Source organism: Pipra filicauda, unplaced genomic scaffold (genome assembly GCF_003945595.2).
Source record: "Pipra filicauda isolate LSUMZ 115617 unplaced genomic scaffold, ASM394559v2 scaffold416_size611912_pilon, whole genome shotgun sequence".
NCBI lineage: Eukaryota > Metazoa > Chordata > Aves > Passeriformes > Pipridae > Pipra > Pipra filicauda.
In genome coordinates, this window is record NW_024104550.1 from 361051 (window position 1) to 382857 (window position 21807).

Here is a 21807-nt window from a genome sequence, read left to right on the forward strand (position 1 = left end):
CTGGGAGCTGTGTCCAGAGGTGGAAAGGCAAATGCAGCTGCAATTTTGGGTCAAGATAAAATAATCAGTGTGAATAACATCACATCTGGTTTGTAGCTGGGCAGTTGGGTTAACGTGCTGTAATTTGGGATTCATGCAATTGCCATTCAAAGGTTTTCAGGATGACAGAATTTCACTAGTTCCCCCCCCCAAAAAATACAGGAACACAGATCATGCTGTCAGGAGGCCACTCCAACCTTTTGCACTAATTTGTGGTAGCCAAAGAAATCAGTAAATCTGCTCTGCAGAGCACACTGAGTGTGTGTAAGGAGTGAGAGTCAATTCTGCAAGGAGTTAGAATCAGTTCTATGAGTGAGAATCAATTCTTCAAGGAGTTAGAATCAATTCTGCAAGGAGTTAGAATCAATTATGCCCTGTGTCTATCAGATGTGTATGCAATTAATAACGGGATAAAACAATTTTATGGAGATTTATCAAGCTAAATAAGGAATGAGACAGAGTCTGTGAGGTGACAAGGATAAGTTTGCCTGCAAATTAATCAACTTTGCCAGCCTTCACCCATGAACACCTCAGTGTTAAAATGCACAAAAGGAAGTCAGGACTTACCCCCAGGCAGCTTACCTTGCAGTCATCCTGCACTTGGAATGAAATGCTGAAGAAGACGTGATGGAAAGGCAGAAATGGAGAGCTGCTTCCCTCTGGATTTCCCCCCCGAGCCCCCAGCAGGTGCTGCTGGCAGACACTCCCCTGGGGATGGTTCCCGAGGAGTGTCCCGGCTCTTCCCGCGGGTCGGAGTGTCCCCAGCCCGTGCTGTGGGTCAGCCCCACGCCCTCTGTGTACACTCTGTCACCATGGCCACCCAGCCAGGGCTCCTGCAGGGGACTGGCTGTCCCAGGTGGCTCTGGGCACGGGCAGTTTTGTTGCACGGGAGGTTTCCATGGGCAGAGCCAACACGGGACACGAGCGCGGGTTTTCCGCCCTGGCCCCTGTGAGGCTCCAGGTGAGGGTGGTCCGGGCTCTGGTGTCACCTGTGGCATCACTTGTGGCACTCCAGCCACGTCCCTCTGGGCTCATATCTGGGCACTGGGGCTTCAGCCTGCTTTTATCCACACCAGGAGGCCCCAAAAGTGCCCAACAGCTCCGAGGGATGAATGCCTCGTGCTGCAGTGGGAGGCACAGGCTGAACCACTTCATTTGTGACTTTCTTCACCTCTCCCCCTATTATTTGGGGGTCTACCCAAAGCCATTTCTGTTTGCTTGCCCTTGACCTACTTAGCCCAATGCATCCCTCTCTCCCTCTGAAAATCATGGCATGCAATTAGGGAAGAAGAAAGAACAGACATCAACACCTGATTACATCAGAAGTAAAATTTAGGGGGCTATGACAAGAGCTCTTAGACTCCATAAGATAATCCCAGGTACCTTTGCAGTCTTTCCCTTGTTATTCAATTTTAAAACATCCTAAACCAACACCAGTATTTCTCTTTTTTAAGTTTTTTCTAATTTCTTAAGTCACTCAAGACTGATGATCTTAAATTCTAGCAATATGTGGTACTCAGACACATAAAAAAAATTGTGCCTTCGGTTTCTGGTTTGTTCCAGTCAAAAATAACTCTCTGCCCAGAGATTTAAGTAAAGGTGTAGGTTTGTAACATCCAGATATGAGGTTTCTCTGCCCTCTGAGTAATGGCACAGTCAACCAAATAGGTGCTGTGTTCCTGTGATGCTTCTGAGTGTGATCAGGGCAGACAAAACAAATGCACTCTGCTTTTCCCTAAGAAGATTGCCACCTTGGATGTTCTTCCATATGGGAATCACTCAGCTTTACTGGTCTTTGTAGCAACAGTTGTGAACTTCAGCTGCTCAGCTGGAGGAGTTGTCTGTCATCCCTCACCCACAGAGATCAAGTGGCTTGCAGGGGGAAGATTTGCTCCCATAGAGCTGCTCTGGGTTTCATTACTTCCATGTCCTCAAGCCTTTAAAGCAAGAAAACTGCAAAAAAATTCTGCAGGGCTGACTCCTGCCAGAGAGTGTGTGGGGAAACAGTGTTTGCTCCTGGCCTGCAGTTACTGGAGACACTCACAGCTCATGCCTGGGCTTGCCTGGGCACCCAGGAGACCAATCATTTAATCTGGCCAAGAATTCTTGTGCCGGGTTAGGGGCCTGAGCTGAATCCCACTGAAGTCTTTGGACGGATTTCCCCCGTGTTCAGGGAGCTCTGGATCAGCCCCCTGAATGTCCAGGCACTTGTGCTGCAGTGGCTTTTAGTGGTTTGGCTTTTTTCTTTTCCTAATAAGGATTAAAACCCGACAGCATAATATTTAACCAAAGGCACGACTGTCTCCTCATTTATCTCGTTTATCACTCAGAACACTTGGCTATCCAACTTTTTGCTAAATCTGCTGGGATGCTCCTCCTGTTTGGGAATGAGGGGGAGCACAATCTGTTGGCTGTTATTTAATAGGTCTCACATTGGCATGGACTGTGCCAGTTTTGGTTTAGGCATTTTGTTTCTTAGCTGTTATTAACCAAACACAGCACCCAGGGCCGTGTTTTCTTCAGCTCAGAGACAAGTGCCAGCACTGTGAAGGGTTTGAGTTCAATGAATCCACCTAATTAAACCAGGTTTTCTGGTCACTGAAATGAGAAGCCAGAAACGCTCCCTGCTCTTCTGGTTTCTGTGCCATTAACAGCAAAAAGCTTGAACTCCTGCATGATGTCAAAAATAACAAGTTAAAAGTCCTCAGAACTCTACTTCTGTGTCCATGACCACCTGAATAATTAGAGCCAACTGGGTGAATTGCCAAGGGTTTGCTTAAATTTTCCCCATGTTTGTCTCTGCAAATGTGCAGAATTTAACCTGACTTTTGCCTCCCAGCCCCCAAGAAATGTCACCTTAGTGCCTGACTGCCTGCATGGTGGCACCTGGTTTCTCAGGTGAGGAGTTTGTTTGCTGCTGACCTGCAGTTTATTGTGTGAGCCATGGGAACAAATAACCCAACAAAAGGGGTGGTGGAGGGATTCAGGCTTGTCTTTGTGGAATCCAGTCACTGCACCCCTTTGGCACAGAACTCCCCCTCTCCCAGGGCCTGCCTGAGCATGTTGGAGAAAGCAGGAAGGTACCAGATGCTTCAAAGTCCCATCCACTCGTGTGTCCTCCTGATCCAAACCAGCATTTATTGAGGAAAGGGCAGGAACTGGGTAATTCCTGAGGCTGAACCGTGTCAGGCTCAGATCCACATGGAAATCACAATCCAGTCATTCACTCCAGGGGCATAGGATGGACTCCCTGCAATGCCTGCTAGAATTCTGCAGTGAGAATGTTATTTTAGCCTGAATAACTCAAGAATAAAAGGAAAACAAGATTTATAGGGAGAGATCACATATTTTATTAGATGATAATCTGATACTGAGAACAAATGGCATGAGGTCAGAGAAATCAGACTCAACAGCAGCTTCCTAAGATTTGGCAGGAAAAACAGCATCATCCCAATCTGTGTGTCTGGGATTGAGAAAACTTTAAAAATTATAGGTTTGTGCATTGTCCATCATTTGTAGGTGGCAAATCTTGCTCTCTGGTATTTTCCTGGACACCAATTTTGTCAGTGGAGTTAAACCCCCCCCAGATCTGAGGTAGTTGCCTCTATATTTTTATAACACCCACTTCTCTCTCCGCCGCAGCAAAATCTGTGTGATCAAAAGTTTTGAGGTCCCTTGAGAACTTTTATTTTTGTTGTTCTGGGGTGCCACCACACAGCAGAGTTTAAAAAAAAATACAAAGAAACATGGCCTGCAGTGCTTGCAAGGGAATCCACTCGGATCAGAGAACGACCCATCAACTCCCTGACATTTTTAAAGCAAGTTTAATCTCTGGCATAAAACTCAGGCCTGAGGCATGAAAAGCCAGTTTTCCTGCTCAAGAATGTTCATCTGTTGCCCAGAGCTAATTCTGGTGCTGGATGCAGACAGGCAGCAGCGAGCAAAACCCTCCTCAGACTGCCTAGAAAGAGGCTGAAAAATGTGGTGTGGACATTCTTGCAGGCAGGGCTCAGCAGTGGTTTCCTGTTGTCCTACCAAAAAAAATAACAAAACAAAAAAGAAAAAAGCAGGGCCCAGGCAATGTTCTTCCCTTATTCTCCATGGGAAAGGGAAGGGATGACTCAGGGCTTGTGCAGGGAACAGAATCCTCCTGTGTCATCCCAAGCCCCCAGGAGCAGAGCACATGATGAGGGAACTCTTGTGCTCACAGCACTGGGGGTTCTTTGTTACCCTGGCACTGCCCAGGGCTCCTTGGGAGGGTTCATTTTCTACCCCAGACTTTGAGTTCCCTCTCATTTGAGTGGCTGTGGAAAGATCCCCACTTGTTAAGGAAGTATTTTGATATGTGAGAAAAAGCAGGAGAAGACATATGGAGTTCTTTTATTACTTATTATTTGTATATTCCATTCATTAATTTTTTATTATTAATTTATTTTTATAGATTATTTTATATATTATCCATATATTTATATATACTTAGTACACATTATTTTTATATAATTTGATATATATTTATATATTTTATATATGTATATGTATTTAATATATGTATATGTATATAAAATCTATATATATACATATATAATATATATGTATATATATAATGTGTATATTATATATGTATATATAATGTGTATATTTATGTATATATAATATATATGTATATGTATATATAATATGTACATATATGTATATGTCCATGTAATATGTACATGTAATATATGTGTATTTCTATATTATTATATTGGTTTTCTATATTATTATATTAGTTTTATTTATACTATTATATTTATTTATACTATTTATACCATATTTATACTATAGTTATACTATATATACTATAAAATTTTATTATATATTGGTGTTTTATTACTCGTTCCTTAAAACCAGAGTTTCTACTAAAATCCTCAGTGAGTCTTTTTTTGGAGGGATGCAGAAAGAAACTGTAGAGCAAGGAACTGTGTGCGTGGAGAGAGAGGAAACCCAGAAATAGCCCGAAATTCGTGTTTTGAGGCACATTTCTGCAAAGCTGGCTCCTCCTGCCAACTTGTGCCTTCACAGCCCGTGTTTCTCCTCCCTTGTCTTGGAGCACAATCTGCTCCAGGGCTGAAATGGGAGCCCTGCAACAGCATCTGCAGCCCCAGCAGGAGCCAGTTGAACCACTCAGCTCTTTTTGCCTTCGTTTGTTCTTTTGTCTGGGCAGTTCCTGGTCTCTGACACTGCAGACACAACTTCCTGAGGCAGCAGAAGGGAAAGGGAACATCAGCTCTTAGTCACACTGCCTGAAGTTTTAAACTCTCACATTTGAGGAACTGCTCTTAAACAGAGCATGAAACAACTCAAAAACTAAATACATCTATAATATGTTTCTTATAATAATATATATAATATATATAAAATAATAATAATATATAATATATAATATATCATATATCATATATATCATATATCATATATCATATCATATATAATATATAATATATAATATATAATATATAATATATAATAGAATAATATGATCATTAATATGATAATATAATAATTAGATCATTAGGAAGATGGATGACATGATAAATGCAGAATGATGCAGTTTTCAAAATCAACAATACCAAATGTGAGGGTTTCACATAGAAAGCAGTTAAATCTGCCAGAAGCAGCCAAGCACAATTTTAATAATCAATTAATAAACCTGGCACTGTTTTTCTCCCGGTGAATATTTCACTTCAATATTTCACAGGTATTTATAAGGCAGACTGAGGGACAAGTCAACTGAATATACTCTAAATAAACCCTAAAAACCAGGAGCTGGTTTTGGAATAAAGCCAAGCAGACTGAAATGCCTTTGAAAGCAGTGTTAGTTAATGCCCTGCCACACACCTGAACCTCCTGCACACCTGAGTGTTGTTACATCCCAACTGCCTGTCCTATATAAAGCCTGAGCAAACTCCACCAGAGAAAGGGAGGATCTGGGGAGCTGAGGGGCTTTTCCTTTCTGTGCAAATAGTTTTTATAGTGTTTTAGGTGTTTTCTTGGAGCCTCTTTGAAGCTGTTTATAAAGTGTATCCTGGGTTTTTGCCTGCTCTGCTCTGAAAAGGTGATGCTTTTGGTCTTCTTTGTATTTAATAGCTGTGTAATTAATTATAAGCCCTGCTGGTTGTTGCCTATATGTGATATATAATAAGTAGCACTATATTTTAAACTCATATTTTATATAGGCTGTTAACTTGCTTTGTGCAAGTGCCTTCTAGTAATGCATTGAATTGGTTTCAATACCCAAAACTAAATTTATCCTTCATTTGGCACTCAGACTTATCTAGGCTCTATCTGCCCTGGCTTGTGCAGGTTTTGCAGCATCTATTCTTGGAACGTGATAGTACCTTAATGTTATTAAATCTCTCTACTGTAGTGTCTCATCTGTACTGCTGACTGTCCAACAGCTGAAGCACCTTGTGTGCTGCAATTTAAGATGAAAGATGAAATTGCTGCCACGGTCTTCTTCATCACAAAGCTGGTGAAAAGGGAAGATAAGCTGAGCAAGCAAAAAATAGAGAAATTTGCAGCCAGCCTGACTGCCATCCTGTTTGAGAAGTACAAGAATCACTGGTACGTGGACAACCCATCCCGAGGACAAGCCTTCAGGTGAGAGGACACTCAATGGAACAGGAGAGGGAATGGAGGCTTTGTGTGATGTTCAAGGGGTCCTGAGTACCCTGGAGGCCTTAAATTGGAAATAAATGATACAAAACTGCAAGGGAACCCCTTGGTTATCCCTTAAGCTCAAGGGAAAAAGAGTTATTAACTGGTGGAGGTGCAACTGTTTTTCAGTGTGTGACTGGAGACTGAGGTGGAAGTCTCAGGACAATATGCACTAAGTGCCTTAAGCAGCCTCTGACTCCTTGGAAGCAGAACTCAAATGCTTTTTGCCTTTTGGAATTGTTCTAACTGCCTTTAATTCTCATAAACTACCGATGAAGTGAGTCAGTGCTTTATGGGCTTAAAACAAAGCCTTGATCGAGTTCATAAATCAGCTCCTTAGGCTGAGCTGCTGGTTGGGGCTCTGAGGGAGAACCTGCATCACCAGGCTGAACGTGTTGGGAAAGCAAACAGTGATTTTTGAGTGTGCTCCTGTAGCAGCAGGGCTTGCCAAGCTGCAGTGCAGCCTGAGATCCGTGTGTTGGGAAGACCAGCAGTGATTTTGAGTGTGCTCCTGTAGCAGCAGGGCTTGCCAAGATCCTCCTGCCCTTTGCTCTTACCCAGGTGCATCAGGATAAACAAACACCAGGCCAGAGAGCCCCTGCTGGAGCAAGCCTGTGTGGAGAGTGGTGTGGACTTCAACGAGCTGGGTTTGCCCAAGGAGATGACAGTGTGGGTTGACCCCTTTGAGGTCAGCTGCAGGTGAGCTCAGAAGGGGTGGCCGATGCACGTCGGGTGCTCTGGGCAAGGGTCATCAACTCGAGCCTGTTCAGAGCCTTGACATCTGAGGGCCTGCTCACCTGCTGGTGCCAGCTGGCCCCTTCAGAGCTGTCCCTGCTTGTGCAGAGCAGCACCACACACCTCCAGTCCCTTCCAGGTACGGGGAGAAGAACGAGCCCTTCACCATCGTGCGCTTCGACGGGAAGGAGAACCCCGAGCTGCCGCAGCTCATCAACTATGCCGTGGAGAGGGCAGCCCTGGACTGTCACTCTGGCAGCTCCTCGGATGAGGAGAGCTTCCTCAGGGAGCCCAGAGCCATCCCTACTGTCAGCAACCCCAACAGTGTGTACCAGGTGAGTGGGCACAGGATGATGTTGCTGCTCTGGCTCAGGGAGGGCTCAGCCCGGAGAAAAGGAGGCTTGGGGGGACCTTCTTGCTCTCCAGAGGAGGTTCTGTGGAGGTAACAACCAACAGAGCAAGAGGAGACAGCCTTGAGTTGCTCTGGGGAAGGTTTAGGTTGGATATTGGGGAAGCCTCTTTCCCACAGGCTGCCCGGGGTGGTGGTGATGTTGTGACTGGGAGGGATTTGAGATGTGTAGATGTGGTGGGCTTGGAAGTACTGGGGGGATGGTTGGACTTTGATATCTTGGAGGGTTTTTTCCCAACCTAAGTGATTCTGGGAATGGGATAGAGCTTTTTGTAGGAGCTGGGAGCTGCTCCTTAGGCTTCCTCACGAGGGAATGCAAGAGACAGTTCCCCCTCTTCCCCAAACACACTTTTAACACGATCCCGTTTCTTGCTGTTCAGTTCAGCGACTACTACAAGGCTCCCACGCAGCCCTGGTCCCTGTATCTCCCCAGGAAGACCTACCTGGCTGATGGCTCCTACCATGGCCAGCACAGGGGTTACAAGGTCTCCAGGCCCTCAGCTGCCTTCTCAGGGCCACATGTGGACAGGTACCACTGGGTCAACACCAAGCGGTAGATCCGTGGCTGTGCCCGCTTTGGGCTGTTTTAGGAGCACTGACTGTGGAATGGGATGAAGGGCTGGCACTGCAAAACTTGGTCAAAACACAAAGCACTCGCTGTCTCTAATCCCTGCCTCTCTTGCTCTGTGTGTCTGAAGCTGTTTTTTTGCTCTTTTTTTCCTGTGGTTTTATCTGAGGTTTTAAATGTTTATATTAATGCTAATGGAAGACTGAAAAATTGTTTTGAGACTCCTTTTGTGAGTTGAAAAAAAAAAAATGCAAATATCAATAAACTATTTTATGATTTTTTTATAAAAGCTATCTGATCTGCTACTGGTGCCCTGAAGGGAGTTTAAAACCTTTTTGGTGGAAACACAAGCAAGTCAAGGAAGAAAAAAAAAAAAACATGCCCCTAAGTTGCTTTGAAGGACAGTTTGCTTCCTTCTGGCAGGGGCAGCAAGGACAGCTGGGTTGTGAGCAGAGATCTAAATATCACCAGCAGAAATGTTGAGGGTGTTTAGTGACTCATGAAATTATTGAATTGCCCTGTGCTGGTGAGGGAAGGAAGGATCTTGAGTGACTCTGCTCTTCCCTCACTTGCTTTTTCACCTGCACCAGAGGCTGTGGTGATGCTTCACTGATCAGCAAATACTGAATGTTTCATGTGTTTCAGGGTTTGACTCTTGAATTTGGGAGGAGGAGAGACTGTCTCCCCAAGCCTAAGAGCAGAGCTGGGCTTGGACAGTGCAGGACCTGCCTTCCTGTATGGGAGAGAGCTGAGATATGGTGACTCCAGGACAAGTAAAGGTTGTCTGGGCTGGGCAAGTTGTTTTCAGTGGTGGAAAATAATATTTCTTGCTCTTGGTGTGTAATTGTGTAGATACAGTCACTTGGGGTAATTATATCTATAGCTTTTGCTGTGTCATAAAGTCAGAAAAGTGTAACTATTCAGCTGAACTTCACAACATGTTGTAGATTGATCCACCAGTTTAAAAAATAATGCATTTGACACTGAGCAGAACTGAGTGATTCTGTATTTTGCTTCTATTCCTGGAAACTCTGAGTCTGGGCTTTTGCAGCAATATTTCTTTTTGCTGCTTGGCCGTGGCCAGAAATGTCAGTGGTGGGGGCCAAAGTCTTGTCACTCAAACCACTGCACTGCTTCCACTCCTGATTTAATGAGCCTTTAGTATGGAGAGGAAAAATACACCACAGATAAAACAAAAATAGAGGGTTTACTTTGGCTTAAAGCCTGATAGCCAAAGCAGAGACCCAAGGTAGAACAAAACCACCAAGTCTTTGAGTGCCACTACAACTTTCTGCCCAGGGCTATTTCCTCCTCTAATGCATTGATTTGTTTTACCAGACAGTCCTTCTCCAAACTAGTGATTTCAAGGTAGTAACAAAGCAGGTCTTCGTTGCCTTTGCTGCTTAGAAACTGGTGTTCATCCTCTATGATCTGCACCAGCTCCTCAGTTAACACGTCCACTTTATCCTCAAGTTCCGAAGGGGACAAGGAAGTGCAGGTTTCCTCTTCAAAGCTAAAAAAAACATAGAAAGAAGTGCTTAAAATGAGAGGGGAGAAATGCCAGTTGTGAAACTTTAATCACAGGCTCTTCACGGGAGCAAAACAGAAAAGCAAATGTCACTGTACAAGGTGGCGAAATAATAAATAGTAAATATAAATAGTAAATAACAGCTCCTGGCAAATTATTCTTACCATCCCAAGCTGTCCTTTCCATGAGGGAAATGTTCTTTTTTCTCCACAAGCCACTTGTCGTGCAGTGGTTCCTCAGATTTCATGTGGAGCAGGAGGTTGTTCTTCATGTGCTGTGGGATGAGCACAGAAGTGGAGAAAGCAGTTAATTGCTAACTTTAATTTTTATAGGCTCCTTAAATGTGTTTTACATGGTGATGCTTTTTATGCTGACTTAATGATTTGCCTGAAGGTAAATAATTTATTGTAACCCCCCCCTGCTTAAGCAGAGTCATCTACAGGCTGTGTCCTGAGGGGTTTTGGGTGTCTCCAAGGAGGGAGGATCCACAACCTCTCTGCACAGCCTGTTCCAGTGCTTAAAAAAGTGTGTTCAGAGTGAATGTCCTCTATTCCAGTTTATTAACTGCAGGCACATGGGCACAGGCATCTATAAATAAGTTAAATTGTCGTTTTTGTAGCAAAGCAAGAAAATGTTGGTGCTGAGCTTTCTCGTTACCTTCTCAAAGCCTTCCATGTCCGTGGGCCTCTTCACTTTGACTTGGTAAAGCTGGGAGATGAGGTTTGCTTCCTCCTTGGAGAAGGGTTCCTCCTTCAGCAACACCTGGCTTATCCCCTGGCATTTACTGCCCTGGGGAGCTGCTGAGAGCTGCAGTCTGAGGGAGAACATTTCACTGAGACAGGCTTTCAGTGCCTGGAGAGGGGGGAAAAAAAAACCCAAACATGACTCTTTCTGAAAGGCTTTGAGAACCTGCTGTGTCACATCAAGGTGTTGGGGAAGGATCCCCCCATTCCTTTTTCTTTTCCCAATGAATTTGGTGTAACTGTGTTTGTAGGCAGGGCTGTGATCGTGAGAATTCTCTGTTGGGTTCTCCCAGGTGATGGTTAGAAGGCAGTCGTGGGGGTTTTATCTCCTCAGCTGTCAGTGGAACAGAGGTGTTGGTGTTGTTTGTGTGCAGGCAGGGTATTAATGCATGATTTGGTGCATTTTTCTGCTTTCTCACTGGCTTCACCTAAGGCAGAACAGTTCTTCAAACGTTGAATAAGAATCTTGCTGTGAACAGCCCCCTGTGCAGCTGTAGTGGCAGTTCAGGTAATTGTTAACTCGTTATAAAAACCTTATTTCATCTCCCCTTTCGTTGCTGAAGTTGCACAAAGCATTAAGCCCTCACTTTTAGAGTGATTATTTTTTTAACAAACACGAGGATAATGGAATTGCACTTGGAACACACCTGATAAAAAAGCCTCAGGAAGAGGGGGCTGGTGTCGTGGTGGAGCTCAGCAGCAGAGACATGAGCCAAGCAGTGCACCAGGAGGAGCAGGAAACCTCCCACAGAGCTCAGGCAATCCCTCAGGACGAAGAGTTTGTTCTTGGAATTCTGAGGAAAAAAAAATGAGTATCCAGAGCTGAGACAGAAGCACAGCAGGAATTGGCTCTGCTGATGCAGCTCTTCCAGTGCTTTGCCTCGATTTTAGGTAAGTCCAAGGATTCAAATCAGTACAGGGGAATATCCATATGCACAGGGCAGTCCTGAGACTTCATTTAATGGTCTATGATGTGAATCTAAAGCATTTGTGCATTCTCTGCCCTGGGCAGGTTTATATTTATAGATCATGAACCTGAGAAAGCTCCTCTCTGCACACCTCATTTATAGGAAGAAATAACACTAAATAGTCACTTTCTGTAATCTAATTATAGTGAGTAAAATGCTGATACACTAACTCCTGTCAAGCTGACCTAGAGAGAATTTGGTCAAAATGAAAGTGGTAAAACTTGGACACGAGAAACTGGATAATTAGAGCTGATTTAACAAATGGGCTTTGGGTATGACCCTCACATTAAATATATATTTGAACTCAGCATCCTCCAGTGCTGTTAGTTTGTGTTCAGATTTATCTGGAGCTTATTAACACTTGAGGATTTCTTATATCAATGTTTTTCCTAGAGAGCATCAAGCATGCTGTGACTGGGAAGGTAGGAATTATTTTTGCATTTTACTTCCCAGCCCCAGAACTTAATGGATACCAAAGTATTGCGAAGGCTGACTAGGTGTGGAGTGGGCAAACCTGGTAAAAGAAAGAGCCCCTGAAGGCATTGCCTGTGGCATCACTGGGGGGGAGGCTGGAGGCCACACACAGCCTGATTTCTGGGGCCTGCAAAGAGAAGGAGAAAGGTTCTGTAAGAGCTGAGAGCACACCAGGGCTGCAGGGGGAGAGGGATTCATGGGCTCCAGGTTCATTGAAATGTCAGCCTTGATTTGCAGTGGGTTCCCAGAGCCAAACCAATCCCACGTGGAAATGGAGGCTGTTTAAAAAAATAACCTTAGGATTTCCTCTTGCCAGTTTTTTAATTAAGTAAATGGAAGTGTGCTCCAGTCCTGGAGCTCTGGCTGTGGTCACTGCAACTTTATTATTTGTTTGAGACTCCTATGAAAGACCCTGGAGAGTTTACCCAGACCAAAGCCATGGTGTGCTAAGAACTGTGCAGAGAAAACGAGAGAATTATTGTTCCAAGATATAAAGGGAAGATGTTTTATCACAGTGTTATGCAATGTGCAGGGATTAATTCTTCATTACCTGAGTGATGTGCTTAAGAAAGGTGCCACAACAAATATAAAAACTGACTAGATCTTTTGGGGAAGAGATTTGACTTCAAATCTCTACACCATTGTGGAGAAAACAGGACTGGAATTTAATTCCTGTTATTGGCTCAATGGTCACTCTCTAATTGATTTTTATAACTGGTATAATTGATTTTATAACCAAGGAGTTTCTTTTATTACCGCTGTTGATTATTAAATATCAGTGTCTAAAAATATCAAGGTTTTAAACACTTACATTAATGTGAAGTCTGAGAAACTGTAGGATGGAGATGCCATACTGATAAATGACAAACTCTCTGGCAGAGAGGGCTGCAGGATCAACTGCTGCTGGTTCCTCTCCCTGAGTCCACGAGGCATCCTCTGTACCCTGAGCCCAACTTGCTGCTGCAAGAAAAGTAGCATTTCACCAGATTAATTGGACAAAAAAAAAAAAGGTGAAAATAGAACCCAAGCTGTAACACTGCAGTGCAAGTGTAGAATATACTGCATTTCTCATCTTAGGCACTGTTCAGTGCGAAGTGAGGCCCTGCTGGTGCATTGTGAATTATCATAAGGGTCATGAAGTGCCTTGATACCCTTAGGAAATGTCTAAAACTTGACTTTTAGTGGAGGAATTTCTGATAGCTCAGGCCCAGGAAAGGGACATGAAGCCTGTGTGTCTCAGAGCTGCTCAGCAGCACAGTCAGGGCTGGCTCTGTGTGTTCAGCCCTTTCTGAAGGAGCAGGGCCAGAGAAGAGCAGCGAGGCTGGGGAAGGGACTGGAGCACAAGTGCTGGGAGGAGAGGCTGAGGGAGCTGGGGGGGCTCAGCCTGGAGAAGAGGAGGCTCAGGGGAGACCTCCTCACTCTCTGCAACTCCCTGACAGGAGGGGGGAGCCAGGGGGGGTTGGTCTCTTTTCCCAGGCAAGAGGGCTCAGTCTGAAGCTGTGCCAGGGGAGGGTTAGGTTGGATATTAGGAAGAATTTCTTTGCAGAGAGGGTGCTCAGCCATTGGAATGGGCTGCCCAGGGAAGGGGTGGATTCTCCATCCCTGGAGGTGTTTAAGAAGAGACTGGATGTGGCATCAGTGCCATGGGCTGGGAAGCACAGTGGTGTTGGATCAAAGGTTGGACTTTGATGATCTGGGAGGTCCCTTCCAACCCAGCTGATTCTGGGATTCTCTAATTCTATGATTCTCCCTCACCAGGAGAGCTCGGGAGGGAACCCAGGTTTCTGTGCAGCAAAATCTGGCCACAACAAACAGCTCTTTGAAGGATGACACATGAAATCTTCACCTCACCCCCAATTCTGGCTGTTCCAGGAGAAAGAGCAGAGGTGGGATTTACCTCGGGCCAGCCCTTGGCTCTGCCCCAGCCCAGCTGCCACCGCGTGACTCCGGAGCTCCTCGTTCACCTCCCTCAGCAGATCCAGGAGAAAAGAGGTTTTTACACACTTGGTTTCGTCACCACCTGTGTAAACAAACAAATAAATGTTGCTTTCCTAAACAGTCCATCTCTCACCGGCGTCTGAGCAAACATTTCCCACACTGGAGTTACACAGACGAGGTCAAACAGGTGACTAATTCTGCTGTTTGGGGTGTGATGTTAAAGTCTGGACAAACATGTGAGTACCTTTCTCTCCAAAAATTATCCAATTCACTAGTTTTCCTCCTTTTTTCACGTATCTTAAATGTCGTGGGGAAGTCTGTTTAATGAGGAAGAATATTGTTCTATTTCAGTAAAAAAAAAAACAGCCCCCAGCCCAAACACTTCTCCTTCCTGTAGTTCTTGTTTGAGCTGCTTACCAGAACACTCCTCTCCATTTCTCTTAAAGTTGTCTTTGCCACAAGATTTATTGATAAGAAAAAAGAATTTCTGCTTGCCCTGAATTCTGTGAATAGTGGCTTTCTTTTAAATTGTCAAATTCCATATCTCGTGAGAATTGGTAGGATTCTTTTTTTTCCAGCTAATTACAGCAACATTTACCTGTTTAAATGTTCTAAACCTGGTTTTAGGTTTATTGTAAGGACTATATCATTGCTAAATCACATCTGTGGGCAAGTTACTCATGCAGGTCTCACAGGAGGCTCGTGTATTTTGTTGTTAAGCAGGTGGAAAGGAGGCAATTGGCAGGAAAAGAGCCAAAAGCCAAACAAATGACTGAAGTTTTTACCACCCAGAGGAGCTGTTGTGAACTGTGGATTCAGCAGAATGATTCTGGAGGCCATCACGTGCTCTGCCTGCTTCAGCACCCTGATATCTGTGAGGAAAGAATACACCAGGTAACGACCACAAATAATTCCAGAGGGGTTTGTGTCCTTTCCTCTCGTTCCATCAGCTAATTTTGACTTTCCTATATAGTATTTGGGCCTAAGACATCAGTTTAAAAATCAACTGATAGGACTAAAAGTTGTATTTTTAACTAATTGCCTAATTCTGTAAGAAGTTTAAAGCTGTAGAAGTGTTTTGAAATCTCTCTAAAGGGCTTCATAGGGAAACACTTGTCTGGTATTGTGATAATTGGGTGACTCTTGCACTGTTTGCTTTTTCCTCTTAATTAAGCTAATGAGTAAACAAACAGCTGTTTGCTTCATAGAGAAGGTGCTGGAAAAGACCCTGAAACATTAAGATCACATGTGAGAGTTCACCTGAATCCTAATGAAATATTTTCAGTCCAAAGAACAGGAAATTCTGCTACTTATCAAGGAGCTGCTGATATTTTGAGAAAACCCCTAAAGCCCTGCTGACCTCAGGATGAAAAAAGCCCAGCTCTGCAGATGCAGAAACATCACCTAGGTAAGACACTTTATTTCTGTCCTAGCACCCATGCCCGGTTTTAAATCAGAATTTTGGTAATAACCTCCCTATTTTAGGAGTTCCATCCACTTCTTCCCTGATCATTCCTTTCCCAAAGCATTAATGCCCTCCAGGTGATGTATTAGCAGCCAAAAAATATCCCAGGTTACTTGAGATTGCTGTGGCAGCCCAGACTTACTCTTAGCCAAGAAGCAGAGGAGCTGTTCCTCTGCCTTCTGGTGGGTCCCTGGAGCCCTGAGGGGCTGGGGGGTGGAGGATGCAGAACTGCTGCTTTGCTGCGTGTTTTCTTTTCTATCTCCTCCTGATCTCATCCTCAGCTCCTGCAAATCTGGGTGAAAATCCTTCCCTGAGAAAGCTTTTCCTTCACTGTGCTCTTCCCTCGAGTCCTAGGAGGAAAAGTGAGGAGCTGTCAGAGGCAGTGCCTGGAAAATGCTGCTGAGTTTCTCACCCTCTGTGATGATGAGCAGCAGTCCTCGTGATCTTTGAGGCTCAAGATCAGAAAATAGCAAAAAATCCCCTCCCAAAAGCTGGAGAGGGTGTGTGGTCTCACAGTACCCCGTCCTGCTGCAGCTCTGAGAGCTCCCTCCTCCTCCTCCTCCTCTGCTCTCCAGGGAGCAGCTGATCCTGCAGCTTTGCTCCTTCAGCTGGTGTTGCCCAGCTGGGAGATCCTTTGAGGTCCAGATGCTCCCCTTGGAAAGCCTGCCACGGGTCTTCCCTTTCTTCTGTGGTTTCTTCTCTTTCCAAGGTGGTGATTTTGATCTGCAAAGCAGAAAATTCCATTAAATTCTTTTTCTTTGTTCCCCCTGTACTTTCGTGCATAACCCGCTTTTGGAAGGTGTTCTTCTCCCATCCCTTCAACTCTTATATTCCTAATCTCTCCCTTCAACCCTTTTCTTCCCATATTTGTTGTGAATTTGCTAGCACAGGACAGCTGCAGCCATGGCCTCATTAGCATCAGACCATTAATCTTATGTCCTGTGCATATGATGAGTGTTCAATTAGGAAACATTTGGGATTTGCTCTTTTCTGACCTGCAGTGGATCAAAACTGCTTGAAATACTCTTCCTGGTTCCTCTGTTTTTCAGGGAGGCTTTCAACTGTCCCTCCAGCCTTCTCATTTTCTGCTCTCTGAATTTTCTCACTTCACTGGTTATGAGATTTGCTTCCTCCACAAACTAGAGATGAAAAAAAGAGGAAAGAAAGATCCAAACCCAAGATCCTGGTTTTGTTCAAGAAACTCTGATGCTTGAAGAACAAAGTCCTTTGCACAGTAACAACAGCAATGCAAACTACTCATGATTTTCTGAATAAAGCTGCAAGGTAATCTATTGACTAATAATATATTTAGTTTTACCTTCTCGGAGCCTTTTAGGCTGCTGACTATTTCCTTGAAGTGTCTCTCTCTCAGTTGTAATAATCTTACAGTTTGTATAAATTCCAGCACTAGAAGTACATGCTCTGAGTTGTCCTTCAGGAGATGCAGAACGTCCCTGGTGTCACCATCAACTGATAAATCCTGGAAGAGAAAATGCTCCTGTGAACTGGAGCATGAAATGTGTGAACCTCCTTTGGTTGTTTTACTTTCTGCACAACACATCGAGGACAGAGGTTAAAAACATGTCAGTCCTATACAGCCTTTAATTTTGCTGTTTATAAACGCCCAAATCACAAACTCACAGCCACTGAAAATTAATTTAAGGCTCACAAAGGAGCCTTGAGTAAATCCATGTTAAAATGGATCTGAAGTGCCTGATTTTTTTTGTAGCAAATCCCAGCATAGTTTCAATTATTTTTTGGCATTAAAAAAATAATGCAATACACTGTAATCTGGAGTTAACTCTCCTATTTATCTAAACAGTCACAATTCCTGAAAGTCTTTAAATGTGAGTTTTGTAACAACACACTGGAGGAGCTGCAGGTTCTAAACCAAACCAGCAAGAGAACTTTACTTCTCCCACGAGGTGTTCCAGGCCTGTGCCCTCCTTTTGGCACCTCAAGGCCACCTTCTTGAGCCTGGAGGAATCTTGGAGCAAAGTGACTGTTTCCCTCAGGTGTCTCTGAGACAGGATGGAATAAGCCACGAGATTCCCAAACTTCCCTCCTTCGGTCTCCTGGATAATTTTTGTTTCTCTGGCTTTTATCTGGGAGAGGAAAAAAAGCAACATGACAAAGTCTCAGAGGCTTGAGGAAGCATGGGAATGTTCCAGTTATGGAATCAGAACCACAGGGTTGGAAAAGACCTCCGGGATCGAGTCCAGCCTCATCACTGCAGGTTGGAAATGGGGATGTAGGGGGGTGGGAAATGAAGCACCCTAAAAACAATCCAATTTCTAAGGGGGCTCTTAAAATTTTCCTTTGACAGTTAGAGAAGTATTTGGTCAGTGGGTCTCCCCAAACATTGTTAATAAAATATTCAAAAAGAAGCAAATGGGTTAATACGCTTCTTTTACCTTCCCTTAAGTGACTCCTTAAAGCTTAATTCTGAGGGCTTGAGGTCGAGGTCAAGGTCAACCCTTGATATCTTTTAAGTTCTATGTATAGGCTGAGTACAGCACAACCACAGTACTATTTTCAGGGCAAAGAGCAGAGAACTGAGGCTGCAACCTTAATATAATTAAGGTGGGCTCTGCCCCTTCCAGGGTTGTGATAGCTGACTCAATGTTTTTTTTCTGGGGAAGAAGAATAATTACTTATTTATCAGCAGTGAAATGAAGCAGCATGCTCCTAGTGAAGCACCTAAAATGTGGCTAAAACCACAGTGCCAGAGGTTTTCCTGCTGCCCCTGCGTGGCTGTGAGTAAATGACAACACAAAGGTCTCAGCTGCTGTACCTTCTCCTCTGTCTGGGCTCGGAGTTCCAGCCTAAACTGTGCCTGCACCTTCCTCAGCTCGGCCTCTGCCTCCGTGTCCAGCCCTTTGAGCAGATCCCCCTCCCGGTGGTGCTCCTGGAGAAAAGCCGCTGCTCTGGCCACCTGCTGTCCCTCTCTGCTCCGAGCAACCTCCCGGGCCGCTGCTTCCCCGCGCCCTTAGTGCTCCGCACTGCTCGGGATGCTCGGCACGCCTTCGGGGCAGCGCAGGGGCTGCAGCAGGTGAAGCAAAGGGAGACAAGAAAATTATTGGGGTTTTTTAAATAGAAATTAACTTTTTCCCTTTTCCCCCCTTTTTTGGGGCGCCTTTTTCCTTTTTTTGGGGCGCCTTTTTCCTTTTTTTGGGGGCGCCTTTTTCCTTTTTTGGGGGCGCCTTTTTCCTTTTTTGGGGGAACCTTTTTCTTTTTTTGGGGGCTCCTTTTTCCTTTTTTGGGGCGCCTTTTTCCTTTTTTGGGGGCGCCTTTTTTCCTTTTTGGGGGCGCCTTTTTCCTTTTTTGGGGGCCGCCTTTTCCTTTTTTGGGGGCGCCCTTTTTTCCTTTTTGGGGCGCCTTTTCCTTTTTTTGGGGGCGCCTTTTCCTTTTTTGGGGGCGCCTTTTTCCTTTTTTGGGGCGCCTTTTTTCCTTTTTTGGGGGCGCCTTTTTCCTTTTTTTGGGGGGCGCCTTTTTCCTTTTTTTGGGGGCGCCTTTTCCTTTTTTGGGGGCGCCTTTTTCCTTTTTTGGGGGCGGCCTTTTTCCCTTTTTTTGGGGGCATTTTTCCTTTTTTGGGGGCGCCTTTTTTCCTTTTTTGGGGGCGCCTTTTTCCTTTTTTGGGGGGCGCCTTTTTCCTTTTTTGGGGGGCGCCTTTTTCCTTTTTTGGGGGGCGCCTTTTTCCTTTTTTGGGGGGCGCCTTTTTCCTTTTTTGGGGGTGCCTTTTTCCTTTTTCTCTTTTCCAGCCCTGAGCATAATTGCAGGGCTTTGAACAGTGGGGTTTGTGCCAGGCTGACCCATAGGGGAGGTTTCTGTGCCTGCACACCTGTAGATTTTCAGCCAGGATGTGCGATTTTGCCCTCCAAATGTTATGAATTGCCTTGAGGCATGAAAAGCATGCAGTGCCTGTACCTGGAGGTTGCAGTAGAGGTCCAGGACCCTGTAGAGACACACTTGTCTCAGAGCTTCCAGCTTCACTATCTTCACTGCTGAAACCTGGAGCATTTGAGTGACAGGGGCTGGGGAGTGCTGGACTTCCCTGGAGTGTTGTTTCTGTCGAGCAAAAGAAAAGAAAGGGTGGGAGGGTTTCTGCAGCACTGCAAATATATTCTATGTATTCAATACTAATGAGTGTGGGCACCAGAAGTAGAGAATTTTTCCAGGGAGAGCTGGATCCTTTAGGATTCTGGGACACTTCAGGGGCTCTGATAACACCCCTGCAGTGTGTCCGTGCCCCCAGGGAAGGTGAAGTCCATCCTTGCCCAGCAGGGAGGTGACAATGACATAAAAAAACCCCACCTTAAACTCACCTGCTGCTCAGGGAACTCCCAGGGTGAGGTTTGTGAGCCAAGAAGACAAAGTGCCAACTGCTGTGGGATTTCTTGCAGGATGTGCAGGGGCTCTTTGGGCACTGTCAGCTCTGGGCTGAGGCCCAAAAGTTTGATTTCCTGCACTTGTCTCTCACACAGTGCTTGCCCAGCGTGGTGGTGCTGTTCTGACAGGGCTTTCAGGAGTGAATCCTTTGAGGCAGTGGCTTCTGTTCCTTTCCTGCTCTTCGGGCCCTGAAAATATTATAGACATCCCAACTTGAAACTTCTTTGTGATCAGGAGCATCAAAAGAATTGAGTCCCACTGAGCCCAAGATGCAAAAAACAGATCCAGAAACCAGATGTCTCACTTAAGCACCATGAAAAGCCTGATTTATTGTGAGATTAAGTACCCAAGAATTACTGAAAATGAGACCACTGCCCCTTCTCCTTTAACTTGAGAGGGGACAACTAATTTAGGTTCTGTTTGGCTTTGCAATAGCTGGAAGATTTCTTTCTTCTCAAACTATTTTGTTTAATTTCCTTTTCTGAAGCCACGTGGGGAAATGGAAAGGAATTCAAATAGTGGAAAACTCCTCCTCCTGTGTATCAGCTGAGAACTCTGAGACGACACAATGCCAACCTTACCCAACTTCCTTCGGGGTGTTCCTCCTCCTCAGCCTTGGATTCACAAAAGGAACAGAGAGTGTTCATTTCTTCTGCCAGCAGGGACAGCTCCAGATGTGCCAGTTCACAGGCGTGTTTCTCCAAGAGAAACCTGCAGCCAGAGAGGCAGGAGACAGGCTGAAAACACATCCCTGGTTCTATGTGGTCATCACTTGGCTCATCCGTAAACCTGGAGAACAGGAGCCTTCTGCTGAGCCACACCCAACCCCCAAATCTGAGCCTGGTGGGGAGAGAAACCTCCCAAACTTGTAAATAATGTATTTTTTTTGTAACTAAAAAGGCAGAGGCAATTAAGGCAGAGCAAGGATTTCTTTACCTTGTCAGGACTTCTTGTTGCATGTGGCTGATCCTTTCTGAGGGTGAAGTGGGCAGAACAGGGGATACTGTGGAAGCTGAAGTGCTCTCCTGGCTTGCTTCAGCTCTTAATGCCTCTGGGGGAGCAGCAGATGCTTTTAAAGTGCTCCTTGATGAGTAGCCTGTAGAAGAAACATGGGAAAATGTATTTGCTGCAAGATATTAATTGTTTTGCAGAAGATAGATTAATTTTGGTGAGGCCTGGCAAGAGAAAACAAGTGATTTCAGGGCTCATCCCACCCTATGGCAAGTTTACACACATCATAAAGGTTTTGCACACTGAGTCCAAGGAGATCTTTAACTCTTACAAAATAGAACCAAAGTCTGATTTTTCAGCTGTCAGAAGGAGAATGTCTTTCTAGAATGGAAGTTGAAAGGTTCCAGCCTGTTTTTCAAGGCCAGGCTAAAATAAGGTAACGCTCTTACCTGGTGTCTCAGGTGATAAACTGCTTTTGCTGTTTTCCTCCAGCTTCTGAACCAGGGACTTGAGCAGAGGGATCAGGTTTTGTTGGATTTCCAGGTGTGTGCCATGTGAGACCCCACTGATGCCATAAAATCTGGTTGTCTGATAGTTCTCAAAGCACCGTCGAGAGCCCGAGAAAAGCACCTGAAAACCAGCACAAAGCAGAGAGAGGCCATTTCGTGCCTGCCAAGAACATCATTTGAAAAAAAGCCTCTTCTTGAAAACCTGATATTGCCAGTTCACACTGTTCAGTGACTCCATGGGATGTTACAGCCCTCTGCCTCAGGAACTTAAAAGCCTTTTCCAATTGTTGTCCTACAGCCCCCAACTCTCAGTTTTGTTTTTTTTTCCCACATCCTTCAAGCTGATAGAGAAGCTGTAAGGTGTGATTTTTTTTAACTGCATGACTTGCATTTGA

The 21807-nt window shown here is 44.8% G+C and overlaps 2 protein-coding genes across 2 annotated transcripts; one reads left to right on the forward strand and one right to left on the reverse strand.

Annotated features, from left to right (window-relative positions):
* Window positions 1-6505: 6505 nt before the first annotated feature.
* Window positions 6506-8436, forward strand: BTG4 (BTG anti-proliferation factor 4). Its single transcript, XM_027734522.1, has 4 exons — window positions 6506-6678; window positions 7297-7434; window positions 7610-7805; window positions 8260-8436. The coding sequence occupies exons 1-4, from the start codon at window positions 6506-6508 to the stop codon at window positions 8434-8436; spliced, it is 684 nt and encodes a 227-aa protein (XP_027590323.1).
* Window positions 8437-9609: 1173 nt separating this feature from the next.
* On the reverse strand, window positions 9610-12600 carry LOC120324080. The gene is made up of 5 exons (XM_039385507.1): window positions 12586-12600; window positions 11366-11512; window positions 10633-10827; window positions 10140-10249; window positions 9610-9960 (listed from the first exon to the last, which is right to left on the reverse strand). The coding sequence occupies exons 1-5, from the start codon at window positions 12598-12600 to the stop codon at window positions 9729-9731; spliced, it is 699 nt and encodes a 232-aa protein (XP_039241441.1). The 3' UTR covers window positions 9610-9728.
* Between the last annotated feature and the right edge of the window lie 9207 nt (window positions 12601-21807).